The 12,566-nt window shown below is 61.8% G+C and overlaps 2 protein-coding genes across 2 annotated transcripts in view; both read left to right on the top strand.

Annotated features, from left to right (window-relative positions):
- The first annotated feature begins 225 nt into the window (after window positions 1-225).
- PPP4C (protein phosphatase 4 catalytic subunit) lies at window positions 226-8,031 on the top strand. The gene is made up of 9 exons (XM_066984453.1): window positions 226-354; window positions 2,009-2,108; window positions 2,218-2,269; window positions 2,425-2,475; window positions 3,374-3,475; window positions 3,557-3,730; window positions 4,750-4,876; window positions 5,434-5,623; window positions 6,454-8,031. Exons 2-9 carry the CDS (start codon window positions 2,011-2,013, stop codon window positions 6,581-6,583), a joined length of 924 nt encoding a protein of 307 aa, XP_066840554.1. The 5' UTR covers window positions 226-354; window positions 2,009-2,010; the 3' UTR covers window positions 6,584-8,031.
- A 3,842-nt stretch (window positions 8,032-11,873) lies between these two features.
- The window catches only part of SRCAP (Snf2 related CREBBP activator protein), a 53,794-nt gene continuing 53,101 nt past the window's right edge, over window positions 11,874-12,566 (top strand). The window contains 1 exon segment of the mRNA XM_066984249.1: window positions 11,874-12,223. Within this exon segment, the coding sequence (XP_066840350.1) occupies window positions 11,889-12,223 (335 nt within the window). The 5' untranslated portion in view covers window positions 11,874-11,888.

The raw sequence follows: 12,566 nt of genomic DNA, 5'->3' as shown, positions 1-12,566 counted from the left end.
CCCAGGGGCCATTGGGGGGGTCCCAGGGGACAATGGGATGGTCCCAGGTGACAATGGGGGCCCCCAGGGGACACCGGGCCCTTGTTTTTGGCCCCCCGCGGAACCAAAACGGCGCGGAACCCCCGCGCCCGCCCTCGGGTTCCGGTGGGGAACCCCCACGGAACGGCACCGGTCCCCCCCCCCTCCCGTTCCCAGCCAGCGCTGGGGGCGTGGCCTCCGCCCTGCTTCCGCTTCCGCCCGGCGCCGGGGGTGGGGAGGGGGTGGGGACGGAAGGCGGGGCCGCGCCGGAAGTGACGCGAGGCGGCGGCGGCGGGGACGGTGGCGGCCGGAGGGGGGGCGCGGAGCCGCCGCCGGGTGCGGAGGGGCCCCGGGGGGGGGCCGTGGGGCACGGGAGAGGCCGGGGGGCCGCTACGGGGCACGGGGAGGGCCGCTACGGGGCACGGGGGGGGCCGTGGGGCCGCTATGGGGCGGCTATGGGGCGGCTGGGGGGTGGTTATGGGGCGCTGTGGGGCACGGGGGTGGTTATGGGGGGCTATGGGGAGGTTATGGGGCGCTATGGGGCATAGAAGGGGATGTGGGGTGTTTGTGGGGCGCTGTGGGGCCGCTATGGGGCGGTTGTGGGGCACGGGGGTGGTTATGGGGCGGTTATGGGGGGCTATGGGGCTGCTATGGGGCCCGGGAGGGGCTGTGGGGTCGCCATGGAGCGGTTGGGGGGGGGGCTATGGGGCGGCTGAGGGGGTTGTGGTGTCGCTGTGGGGCAGCCATGGGGCGGTTATGGGGCTATGGGGCAGTTATGGGGCGCTGTGGGGCACGAGGGTGGTTATGGGGGGCTATGGGACTGCTATGGGGCACGGGAGGGGCTGTGGGGCAATTGGGGGCCGCTGTGGGGTGGCTGAGGGGGTTTTGGGGCCGCTTTGGGGGTTTTGGGGCCGCTTTGGGGGTTTATGGGGCCGCTATGGGGCGCAGGGAGCGCTGTGGGGTGGCTGTGGGGCAATTGGGGACCCCCATGGGGCAATTAGGGACCCCGTGGGACCCTATGGGGCAGTGAGGGACCTCCATGGGGCAGCTGTGGGGCAGTTAGTGACCCTGTGGGGCAGTTAGGGACCCCCATAGGGCAATTAGGGACCCAGTGGGGCAATTAGGGATTCTATAGGGCTGCCATGGGGCAGTTAGGGACCCCATAGGATCTCCATGGGGCATTTAGGGACCTTGTGGGGCGGTTAGGGACCCCCATGGGGCAGCTATGGGGCAGTTAGGGGTCCTATGGGGCAGGTAGGGACCCCCGGGGGGCAATTAGGGATCCTGTAGGACGCCCATGGGGCAATTAGGGACGCTAAGGGTCACTTAGGGACCCCATAGGGCAGCTCGGGGGCAATTAGGGACGCCGTGGGGCAACTAAGGGTCACTTCGGGACCCCATAGGGCAGTTCGGTGGCAATTAGAGCTTGCCGTGGGGCAATTAAGGACCCTGCGGGGCAGTTAGGGACCCCCGGGGGGCAGCTGTGGGGCACTTGGGGACCCCCATAGGGCAGTCAGGGATGCCGTGGGGCAACTAAGGGTCACTTCGGGACCCCATAGGGCAGCTCGGGGGCAATTAGCGCCTGCCGTGGGGCAATTAGGGACCCTATGGGGCAGTTAGGGACCCCCAGGGGGCAGCTGCGGGGCACTTGGGGACCCCCATAGGGCAGTCAGGGACGCCGTGGGGCAAATAAGGGTCACTTCGGGACCCCATAGGGCATTTCGGGGCATCGTGGGGCAGTTTGGGGGCAATTAGGGAGCGCCGTGGGGCAATTAGGGACCCTATGGGGCAGTTAGGGACCCCTGTGGGGGCAGCTGTGGGGCACTTGGGGACCCCCATAGGGCAATTAGGGACGCCGTGGGGCAACTAAGGGTCACTTGGGGACCCCATAGAGCAGTTCGGGGCGCCGCGGGGCAGCTCGGGGGCAATTAGGGAGCGCCGTGGGGCAATTAGGGCCCTTGCGGGGCAGATGCTGACCTTGTTGCCCCAGCCATGGGGGAGCTGAGCGACCTGGACCGGCAGATCGAGCAGCTGCGGCGCTGCGAGCTCATCAAGGAGAGCGAGGTCAAGGCGCTCTGCGCCAAGGCCAGGTAACGACGGGGGCAATTAACCACCCCCGGGGGGGGGCAATTAACCCCCTGGGGGGCAATTAACCCATTAATTAACCCGGGGGGTAATTAACGGCCGCTTGCCCCAAAGGGAGATCCTGGTGGAGGAGAGCAACGTGCAGCGCGTCGATTCGCCCGTCACGGTGAGTTGTGGGTCTGGGGGGGGCAATTGTGGGTCCTGTGGGGCAATTGTGGGCTTGGGGGGGCAATTGTGGGTCCCGTGGGGCAAATTTGGGTCCGGGGGGGGGCAATTATGGGGTCCTGACCCCCTCCCCCCCCCCCACTTTGTGCCCCCCAGGTGTGCGGTGACATCCATGGGCAGTTCTACGACCTCAAGGAGCTCTTCAGGGTGAGTTGCCCCACAAATGCCCCCCCTGTATCCCCTAATTGCCCCCTATATCCCCTAATTGCCCCCTATATCCCCTAATTGCCCCCTAACCTACCCCCTAAGTCCCCCCTGCCCCACGAATGCCCCCCTATATCCCCTAATTGCCCCCTAATCTGCCCGTAAGTGCCCCCCTGCCCCATAAATACCCCCCTTATATCCCCTAATTGCCCCCCCAACCTGCCCCTTAAGTGTCCCCGTGCCCCACAAATGCCCCCCCTATATCCTCTAATTGCCCCCTGTATCCCCTAATTGCCCCCTAATCTGCCCCTAAGTGCCCCCTGCCCCATGAATGCCCCATGAATTAGGGGAAATGCCCCCCCGTATCCCCTAATTGCTCCCTAACCTGCCCCCAAGTGCCCTCCTGCCCCACGAATGCCCCCCTGTGTCCCCTAATTGCCCCCTATATCCCATAATTGCCCTCTAATCTACCCCTAAGTGCCCTTCTGCCCCACAAATGCCCCCCCTATATCCCCTAAGTGCCCCTGACCTGCCCCTAATTGCCCCCGACATGCCCCATAAGTGCCCCCTGCCCCATAAATGCCCCCATTCCCTCGCCCACCCCCCGAAAACCTGACCTTAAATGCCCCCCAACCCCTAACTTCACCCCCTAAACACCCCCTAAATACCCCTAATCTGCCCCCCCCGTGACCCTAATCTGCCCCCCCCATGACCCTAATCTGCCCCCCCCGTGACCCTAATCTGCCTTCCTTGTCCCTAATATTCCTCCCTGTGACCGTAATCCGCCCCCCCGCCCCTAATCTGCCCCCCCGTGACCCTAATCTGCCTTCCTTGTCCCTAATATTCCTCCCTGTGACCGTAATCTGCCCCCCCCCCCCGCCCCTAATCTGCCCCCCCCCAGGTCGGCGGGGACGTCCCCGAGACCAACTACCTGTTCATGGGCGACTTCGTGGACCGGGGCTTCTACAGCGTGGAGACCTTCCTGCTGCTGCTGGCGCTCAAGGTACGGCCGCGGGGGCACCCGCAGGTGCTGCCGGGGGTCCCCGAGCTCCCCCCACCCATGGGTGCTGCCCCCCCCCTCCAGGTGCGTTACCCCGACCGCATCACGCTGATCCGGGGCAACCACGAGAGCCGGCAGATCACGCAGGTCTACGGCTTCTACGACGAGTGCCTGCGCAAGTACGGCTCCGTCACCGTCTGGCGCTACTGCACCGAGATCTTCGACTACCTCAGCCTCTCCGCCATCATCGACGGCAAGGTGCGGCACGCTAGTGACACGCTAACGACACGGCAAGGTCGTGGTGGGCCCCGGAGGGGGTCCCGGATGGAAGGCGGGGCGGCCTCGGGGTCTTTCTTCCGGCTTTGGTGCCAAAATCGGGTGTTAGGAGGGGTTAAGAACATGCTAAGGACACGTTAACACGTGTTAAGAGCACACTAACACATGCTAAGGACATGCTAACACGTGTTAGTGACACATCACCACATGCTAAGGGTAGGGGGAGGTCCGTGTAAGGGTCCTGCCTTCACATCTTGCTCCTTTTCGGTCTTTATTTTTGCCATTTCTGCCAAAATTTGGTGTTAGCGTGTGCCGAGCATGGGTTAGGGCATGGAAATGACGTGCTAGGACATGCTAAGTTCACGCAGAGGGGTGGGGAGAGGCACGTGAGGGTCCTGTGTGTACAGCTTGGGCCCTTTTAGACGTCGCTGGAACTAAAACTGGGGGCTAGGACATGCTAAGGACATGCTAGGACATGCTAAGGACATGACAGCACACGCTAAGCACACGTGTGGGGTGTGGGGAGGCCTGTGTGTGTGTCCTGCATTGACAGCTTGCTCTTTTTTGGTGTTTTTGTCATTATTGGGAGTAAAAACTGGACGTTAGGAAGTGTTAATGATGTGCTAGCACATGCTAAGAACACACTAATACATGCTAAAGACATGCTAAGGACATGCTAAGTACATGTAAGGGCGTTGGGAGGTCCGTGTGAGGGTTCTGTGTCACCAGTTTTACCCCTTGTCGTGTCCTTGTCGTCACTGATGGCAAGATGAACACGCTAGGACACGCTAAGGACATGGTAGAACATGCTAAGGGCATAGAATGACATAGAACACGCTAAGAACATGATAGAAGGTGCTACAACACACTAAGGACCCACCAACAGCTCTTATGAGCATGGAGAAGGCCACGTGTGACAGTGCCACACCAGGACATCCCTGCATGGTGTGGCACACTAAGAACATGCTAAGAACATGCTAAGCACACGCGTGTCCCCGCAGATCTTCTGCGTGCACGGCGGCCTCTCACCCTCCATCCAGACCCTGGACCAGATCCGCACCATCGACCGCAAGCAGGAGGTGCCCCACGACGGCCCCATGTGCGACCTGCTCTGGTCCGACCCCGAAGGTGGGCTCCGCACACGCGTGACATCGCCTGACATCACATGACATCGCGTGTCGGGACATGTCACGACATCCCTGGGCGCCCCGCAAGGCGCGGAGGGGCACAGGGTGGTCAGCGGGCTCCCCGTGGCCACGTGTGACGGGGTGTGTGCATCGCATGTTGTCCCCAGAGGGGTGATGTACCCACAACACGCGTGTGATCACGTGTAGCCACGCATGTAGACACATATGACGTATGTTTGGGCCACGTGTTCGCGCACACAACCCCAAATCCGCACTATTCTCAGCCATGTGACACAGGTGTGACCCCCCCAGGCGTGTCCACCTGCCACAGACACGTGTAACACACGTGTGCATCACATGTCACCTCCCAACACGAGTGTGGACCCATGCACATGCACCACCACCGGTCTATATCCCTCACCACGGGTCTGTACCCCAAATATGTGACCCTATTGCGTGTCCCGGCCCCCCACACGCGTGTCCCAGCCCCTGACACACGTGTTCTACCCCTGACACGTGTGTCCCGGCCCTGACACACGCGTGTGCCCCCCCCCCCAGACACGACGGGCTGGGGCGTGTCGCCGCGGGGCGCGGGCTACCTGTTCGGCAGCGACGTGGTGGCCCAGTTCAACGCCTCCAACGACATCGACATGATCTGCCGGGCCCACCAGCTGGTGATGGAGGGCTACAAGTGGCACTTCAACGAGACCGTCCTCACCGTCTGGTCCGCCCCCAACTACTGCTACAGGTCAGCAACACGCTAAGGACACGCTAAGGGCACGCCGAGGGGGTGGGGAGGGGTCGGGGGATTCGTGGCCAAGGTGGGTGGTGTGGGGATGGGGATGGGCTTGTTGTGGGGTGGTGTCCACGTCCTCTCTGCTGCTTTAGGGGAGTCCCAACATGCTAATGACACGCTAAGAACATGCTAAGGTCATGTTAATGGACGTAGGGGTTTGTGGTGGGGCTGGAACAGCAGAGGGCTCCGAGTGATGCTTGGTGGGACCGGCCCCATCAACGGGATCAGCCTCCAACTGCTTGTGTAGAGTAGTCCCAACATGCTAAGAACATGCTATGATCATGCTAATATCATGCTAAGACCATGTTAAGGGACATAGGGGTTCGTGGTGGGGTTAGGGGGACACTGAAGGGCTCCGAGTGACACCAGGATGGGGCTGTCCCCATCACGGGGTCAGTCTCTGGCTACACTTAAAGGGGAGTCCCAACACGCTAAGAACATGCTAAGGCCATGCTAAGATGTTGTGTGACACATGATGGGTGAACGTGGGGCCGGGGGGCTCCGAGTGTCACCCGAACGGGACCAGGCCCCCAGCACGGGGCTGGCTCCCAGCTCCTGCTCTGGGTGACTCCCAACATGCTAAGAACATGCTAATAACATGCTAAGAACACGCTAAGAACATGCTAAGAACACACAGCGGTGGCACAAGTCGGTGAGCTCCTCTTCAACGGGGCCACCCCACCACAAAACCAGACCCCAGAAACCAACCTTGGGGGGGGCAACATGCTAATCACACACTAATTACATGCTAATTACATGTTAATCACATGCTAATTACACAGGTGCGGGAACGTGGCGGCCATCCTGGAGCTGGACGAGCACCTGCAGAAGGAGTTCATCATCTTCGAGGCGGCGCCGCAGGAGACGCGGGGCATCCCCTCCAAGAAGCCGGTGGCCGACTACTTCCTGTGACCCCCCCCCACCATGTGCCCCCCCCCCCGTGTCCACGCGTGTCCCCACGTGTCCCCCCCCCGTGTCCCCCGACCCAAGGGGGGGGCCGCCGAGTGCCCCCCGGGGCGGTGGGTGATGTGGGGGGAGTCTCGCGGTGGTGCCGCCGCCGCGTTCCCCAGGGGACACGCTCGAGGTCCCCTCTTGTCCCCAAGGGAGGTGGGGCCCCCCCCCCCCCCCGGCCCGTTTAGGGACCCCCCTGTCCCCTTTATGGCCATTTTGGGGACCCCCCCATCCCTTTTAGGGACCCCACCCATCCAATTTAGGGCCCCCTCATCCCCTATATGACCATTTTGGGACCCCGCCTGTGACTTTTGGGGCCCCCCATCCTCTTAATGGCCCTTTTGGGGACCCCCCCCATGTCCTTTAGGGAACCCACATCTAATTTAGGGACCCCCCTGTCCCCTTTATGGCCCTTTAAGGACCCCCCCATCCCATTTAGGGACCCCCCCAGTCCTTAATGGCCCTTTTGGGGACCCCCCCATCCCCTTTAGGGCCCTTTGAGGACCCTCCCATCCAATTTAGGGACCCCCCCCATCCTTTTAGGGACCCCCCCATCTCATTTAGGGACCCCCCCTGTCCCCTTTATGGTCCTTTGGGGTCCCCCCCCGTCCCTTTTAGGGACCCCCCCGCCCCTTTTGGGGACCTGCTGTCCACTTTATGGCCCTTTTGGGAACCCCCCATCCCATTTAGGGACCCCCCCATCCCCTTAATGGCCATTTTGGGGACCCCCCCATCACACTTAGGGCCCCCCTATCCCCTTTATGGCCCTTTTGGGGACCTCCCTGTCCCTTTAGGGACCCCCCCATCCCTTTTGGGGTCCCCTGTCACCTTTATGCCCCTTCTGGGGACCCCCCCATCCCATTTAGGGACCCCCCCGTCCCCTTTATGGCCCCTTTGGGGACCCCCCCCCATCCCCATTATGGACCCCCCATCCAATTTAGGGACCCCCCTCCCGTCCCCTTTATGGCCATTTTGGGGACCCCCCAATCCCATTTGGGGACCCCCCAATCCCATTTAGGGACCCCCCCATCCCCTTTAGGGTCCCCCCGTCCCCTTTATGGCCCTTTTGGCGACCCCCCCCACCCCTTTTGGGGACCCCCCTGTGACTTTTGGGACCCCCCATCCCCTTTATGGCCCTTTTGGGGACCCCCCCACCCCTTTAGGGACCCCCCATCTCCTCTATGGCCCTTTTGGGGACCCCCCGTAACTTTTGGGGCCCCCCCCTCCTTTTGGGGACACCTCGGGGACCCCCCTTCCCCGCGCGTGTTTTTTTTTGGGGGGGGGGGGGATGGGCAGCGGGGCGTGATTTTTTTTTTTTGTTCTTTTCTTCTTTTTTTTTGTTTTTTGGTTCCTTTTCCAAGCGGCGCTGCGTCTGCTCCTTTTAGATAAAAAACGACACCAAAAACTGACCGAAACGCCCCAAAGTGAGAAACGCTGCGGGGGGGCTATAGGGGTCACGTGTATAGGGGATTGGGGGGGCTATAGGGGATAAGGGGAGCTATAGGGGTGGTGTAGGGGCTATAAGGGATTTGGGGGAGTTACAGGGGATTTGGGGGGCTGTAGGGGTCATGTGGGGGCTATAGGGGATTAAGGTTATAGGGATGTAGGGGGGCTATAGGGGATGGGGGGGCTATAGGGATCACATGGACTATAGGGGATTTGGGGGAGTTATAGGGGATTAGGGGAGCTATAGGGGTTGTGTGGGGGCATTAGGGGATTAGGGCTATAAGGAATTAGGGTTATAGGGATTTGGGGGGCTATAGGGGATTAAGGGGGCTATAGGGGATTAAGGGGGCTATAGGGGATTAAGGGGGCTATAGAAGATGTATGGGGGTTATAGGGATCACATGGGCTATAGGGGATTTGGGGGGGCTATAGGGGATTTGGGGGGGTTATAGGGATCATGTGGGAGGCTATAGGGGATGTGAGGGGGCTATAGGGGTCACATGGGTTATAGGGGATTAGGGGGCTATGGGGGATTAGGGGGGCTATAGGGGTCACATGGGCCATAGGGGATTAGTGCTATAGGGGATTAGGACTGTAGGGATGTGTGGGGTCTATAGGGGATTTGGGGAAGCTATAAGGGATGTGGGGGCTGTAGGGATCACATGGGTTATGGGGGATTAGGGGGGCTATAGGGGATTTCGGGGGCTATAGGTGTTACACATGGGCTATAGAGGTCATGTGGGGGCTATAGGGGATTAGGGGAAATATAGAGAATGTTGGGGGGCTATAGGGGTCACATGGTCTATAGGGGATTTGGGGAGCCATAGGGGTCACATGGGCTATAGGGGATTTGGGGAGCTATAGGGGTCATGTGGGGGCCTATAGGGGATTGGGGGGGCTATAGGGGTGATGCTGGCTATAAGGGATTTGGGGAGCTATAGAGGATTGGGGGGGCTATAGGGATCATATGGGCTATTTTAGATATGGGTGACTATAGAGGATTTGGGGGGGGCTATAGGGGTCACGTGGGCTGTAGGGGATTTGGGGGGCTATAGGGGTCATGGGTCTACAGGGGTCACATGGCTTATAGGGGAATTCTGAGGGGTCTATAGGGGTCACAGTCTATAGGGTCACATTGGGGCTATAGGGGTTACATTGGCTATAGGGGATATGAGAGCTATAGGGGTGCATGGGTGCTATAGGGCCTGAGGGGTTTTGTGGGGGTGGGGGGGATGCAGGGACCACGAGGTGGTATGGGGGGGCTATAGGGGGCCCATAGGGTCATGGGGACTGTAGGGGACACGGCCTACAGGGGCTATAGGGAACACGTGGGGTACAGGGGGTCTATAGGGGCAGCTAAAGGGGCCCCTAGGGTATGGGGGTAGCTGTAGGGGCAGTCCCATAGGGGTGGGGGCTGTTGCCATGGGGCTGTCACATCCCCACCCCCCTCCTGTGACCCCATTGGTTGGTGCCTGGGGGGGGTCCCCTAAAGTTTGGGGGGTCCCATAGGGGCTTGGGGGACTATAGGGGACTGGGGGGATCATATGGTCCCATGGGGGGGCTTTGGGGTTATGGGGCAGTGCCCCATAGCACCACCCCCCAAAAAAATGGGGGTGATGGGGGCTGGGGACCCCCAAAATGGGGGTGTTTAGGGGGGGTTGGGACCTCCCAGGAGCCCCTGGGACTGGCCCAATGTGGCTGCCCTCCTATGACCCTCCCTGGGCTGACCCAACATGGCCGCTATCCCATAAGCCTCTAGCCCTGGCCCAACATGCCTGCCTTCCCATGAGCCTCAAGCTCTCACCCAACATGGCTGCCTTCCCATGATCCCCCAGGTCTGCTCCAACATTGCAGCCCCCTCCTCAGGCTCTAGCCCTAATCCAAGATGGCTGCCATCCCATCAGCCCCTGGGGCTGACCCAAGATGGCTGACGTCCCATGAGCCTTTAGCCCTAACCCAAGATGGCCACCATCCCGTGATCCTCCAGGCCTGACCCAATATGGCTGCCATCCCATGAGCCTCTTGCCCATACCCAATATGGCTGCCACCCCATGATCCCCTGCGGCTGACCCAATATGGCTGCCATCCCATGAGCCTCTAGCCCTAATCCAAGATGGCTGCCATCCCATCAGCCCCTGGGGCTGACCCAGCATGGCCACCATCCCATGAGCCTCTAGCCCATACCCAACATGGCCACCATCTCATCAGCTCCTGGGCCTGACCCAACATGGCTGCCATCCCATTAGCCCATGGGGCTGACCCAATATGGCCACCACTCCATGAGCCTCTAGCCCTAACTCAATATGGCCGACTTCCCATGAGCCCCTGGGGTTGACCCAAGATGGCTGCCTTCCCATGATCTTCCAGGCCTGCCCCAACATGGCGGCCCCCTCCTCAGCCTCTACCCTAATCCAAGATGGCTGCCTTCTCATAATCCTCCAGGCCTGCCCCAATATGGCAGCCCCTTCCTCAGGCTCTAGCCCTAATCCAAGATGGCTGCCATCCCATCAACCCCTGGGGCCAACCCAATTTGGCTGCTATGCCATGAGCCTCTAGCCCTAACTCAATATGGCTGCCTTCCCATGATACTTTGGGGCTGACCCAGCATGGCCGACACCCCATGAACCTCTAGCCCATACCCAAGATGGCTGCCATCCCATGATCCCCTGGGGTTGACCCAACATGGCGACCATCCCATAAGCCTCCAGGCATGACCCAAGATGGCCACCGTCCCATGAGACTCTAGCTCATACCCAAGATGACTGCCATCCCATCAGCCCCTGGGGCTGACCCAATACGGCCGCCATCCCATGAGCCTCTTGCCCTAATCCAATATGGCCACCTTCCCATGATCCTCCAGGCCTGATCCAAGATGGCTGCCATCACGTGAGCCTCTTGCCCATACCCAAGATGTCTGCCATCCCATGAGCTCCTGGGGTTGACCCAAGATGGCCGCCACCCCATGAGCCTCTAGCCCTAATCCAAGATGGCTGCCATCCCATCAGCCGCTGCGGCACACCCAACATGGCCACCATCCCATGAGCCTCTAGCCCTAACTCAATACGGCTGCCTTCCCATGATCCTCTAGGCCTGACCCAACATGGCCACCATCCCCACCAACCCATAAGCCTCTTGCCCATACCAAATATGGCTGCTATCCCATCAGCCCCTGGGGCTGGCCCAACATGGCCGCCCCCCCCAATAGCCTCTAGCTCTAATCCAGTAAGGCCACCCTCCCATGATCCTCCAGGCATGACCTATCATGACCGCCATCCCAAGAGCCTCCAGCCCTAAGTCAATATGGCTGCCTCCCCATGATCCTTTAGGTGTGACCCAAGATGGCCACCTTCCCATGAGTCTCTTGCCCTAACCCAGCATGGCTGCCACCCCATGATCCTACAGGCCTGCCCATCATGGCTGCCGTCCCATGAGCCTCTTGCCCATATCCAAGATGGCTGCTATCCCATGATCCCTTGGGGCTGACCCAAGATGGCTGCCATCCCATGAGCCTCCAGGCCTGCCCTAACATGGCGGTGCCCTCCCTAATCCAAGATGGCTGCCATCCCATCACCCTCTGGGGCTGACCCAACATGGCCACCATCCGATGAGCCTCTTGCCCTAATGCAATATGGCCACCATCCCATGATCCTCTAGGCCTGACCCAAGATGGCTGCCATCCCATATGAGCCTCTTGCCCATACCCAATATGGCCGCCTTCCCATGACTCCCCCGAGGCTGACCCAAGATGGCCGCCACCCCATGAGCCTCTCGCCCTAATCCAAGATGGCCGCCGTCCCATCATGCCCCGGGGCTGCCCCCCATGGCCCACCCAGAGTCCTCCACCTCCCCGCCGGACTTCATTTCCCATCACCCCCCTCGCCCACCTCTCGCGAGACCCTCCCCCAACTCCCGCGCAGGCGCCGCCCAGGGGGCGTTCCCGCGCGCCACGCGCCTCCCGCCATCTTCCTCCCCCCCCCCCGCTCCCGCCTCCCGCGCTCCCCAACCCTCGCGAGACCTCCCCTCCCCGCCGCGTCTCCCCCCGCGCGAAGTCTCGCGAGAGCCGCAGGCCCCGCCCCCTTCTCGCGGGAGCGCGGCGCGGCGGCGGTGGCCGCCGCCATTTTGCCGCTGGCTCGGGCGCCGCGGACTCCATTTCCCGTGAGCCCCTCTACGGGGGGGGGGCCCGGGCGGCGGCGGCGGCGGCGGGGGCGGGCACGGGCCGGAGGCCGGCGGCGGGCAGAGGGGAGGGAGGTGGTGGGTGGGGGGAGGGGGGGTTGGGGAAGGGAGAGCGGCGGGGCGGGAGCCGGCCGCCATTTTGCGGCGGATGGCGGCGGATCCGCGGCGGGGCTGAGGCCGAGGCCGGCGGCGGCGGAGCGGGAGGAGCCTCCTCCCCCCCCCCTCCCCCCCCAACACACCCCCGTGGCACCGCGGCTCCCCCCCTCTCCCCGCCCGCCCAGGTAAGATGGCGGCGCCCCCCCTCCCCCCTCCCCTTCTTCCTCCG

The sequence above is a fragment of the Anser cygnoides genome, chromosome 28, assembly GCF_040182565.1.
Source record: "Anser cygnoides isolate HZ-2024a breed goose chromosome 28, Taihu_goose_T2T_genome, whole genome shotgun sequence".
Lineage (NCBI taxonomy): Eukaryota > Metazoa > Chordata > Aves > Anseriformes > Anatidae > Anser > Anser cygnoides.
The sequence above is the reverse complement of the archived record's forward strand: the minus strand, read 5'-3'. Positions and strand labels throughout refer to the sequence as shown.

What these genes read in the sequence shown, in the direction of transcription:
- PPP4C (XM_066984453.1), top strand. Translation starts at nt 2,011, where the DNA reads ATGGGGGAGCTGAGCGACCTGGACCGGCAGATCGAGCAGCTGCGGCGC. An exon ending in GCGCTCTGCGCCAAGGCCAG is followed by an intron (nt 2,109 to 2,217) that starts GTAACGACGGGG and finishes CTTGCCCCAAAG; the next exon opens with GGAGATCCTGGTGGAGGAGA. An exon ending in TGCTGCTGCTGGCGCTCAAG is followed by an intron (nt 3,476 to 3,556) that starts GTACGGCCGCGG and finishes CCCCCCCTCCAG; the next exon opens with GTGCGTTACCCCGACCGCAT.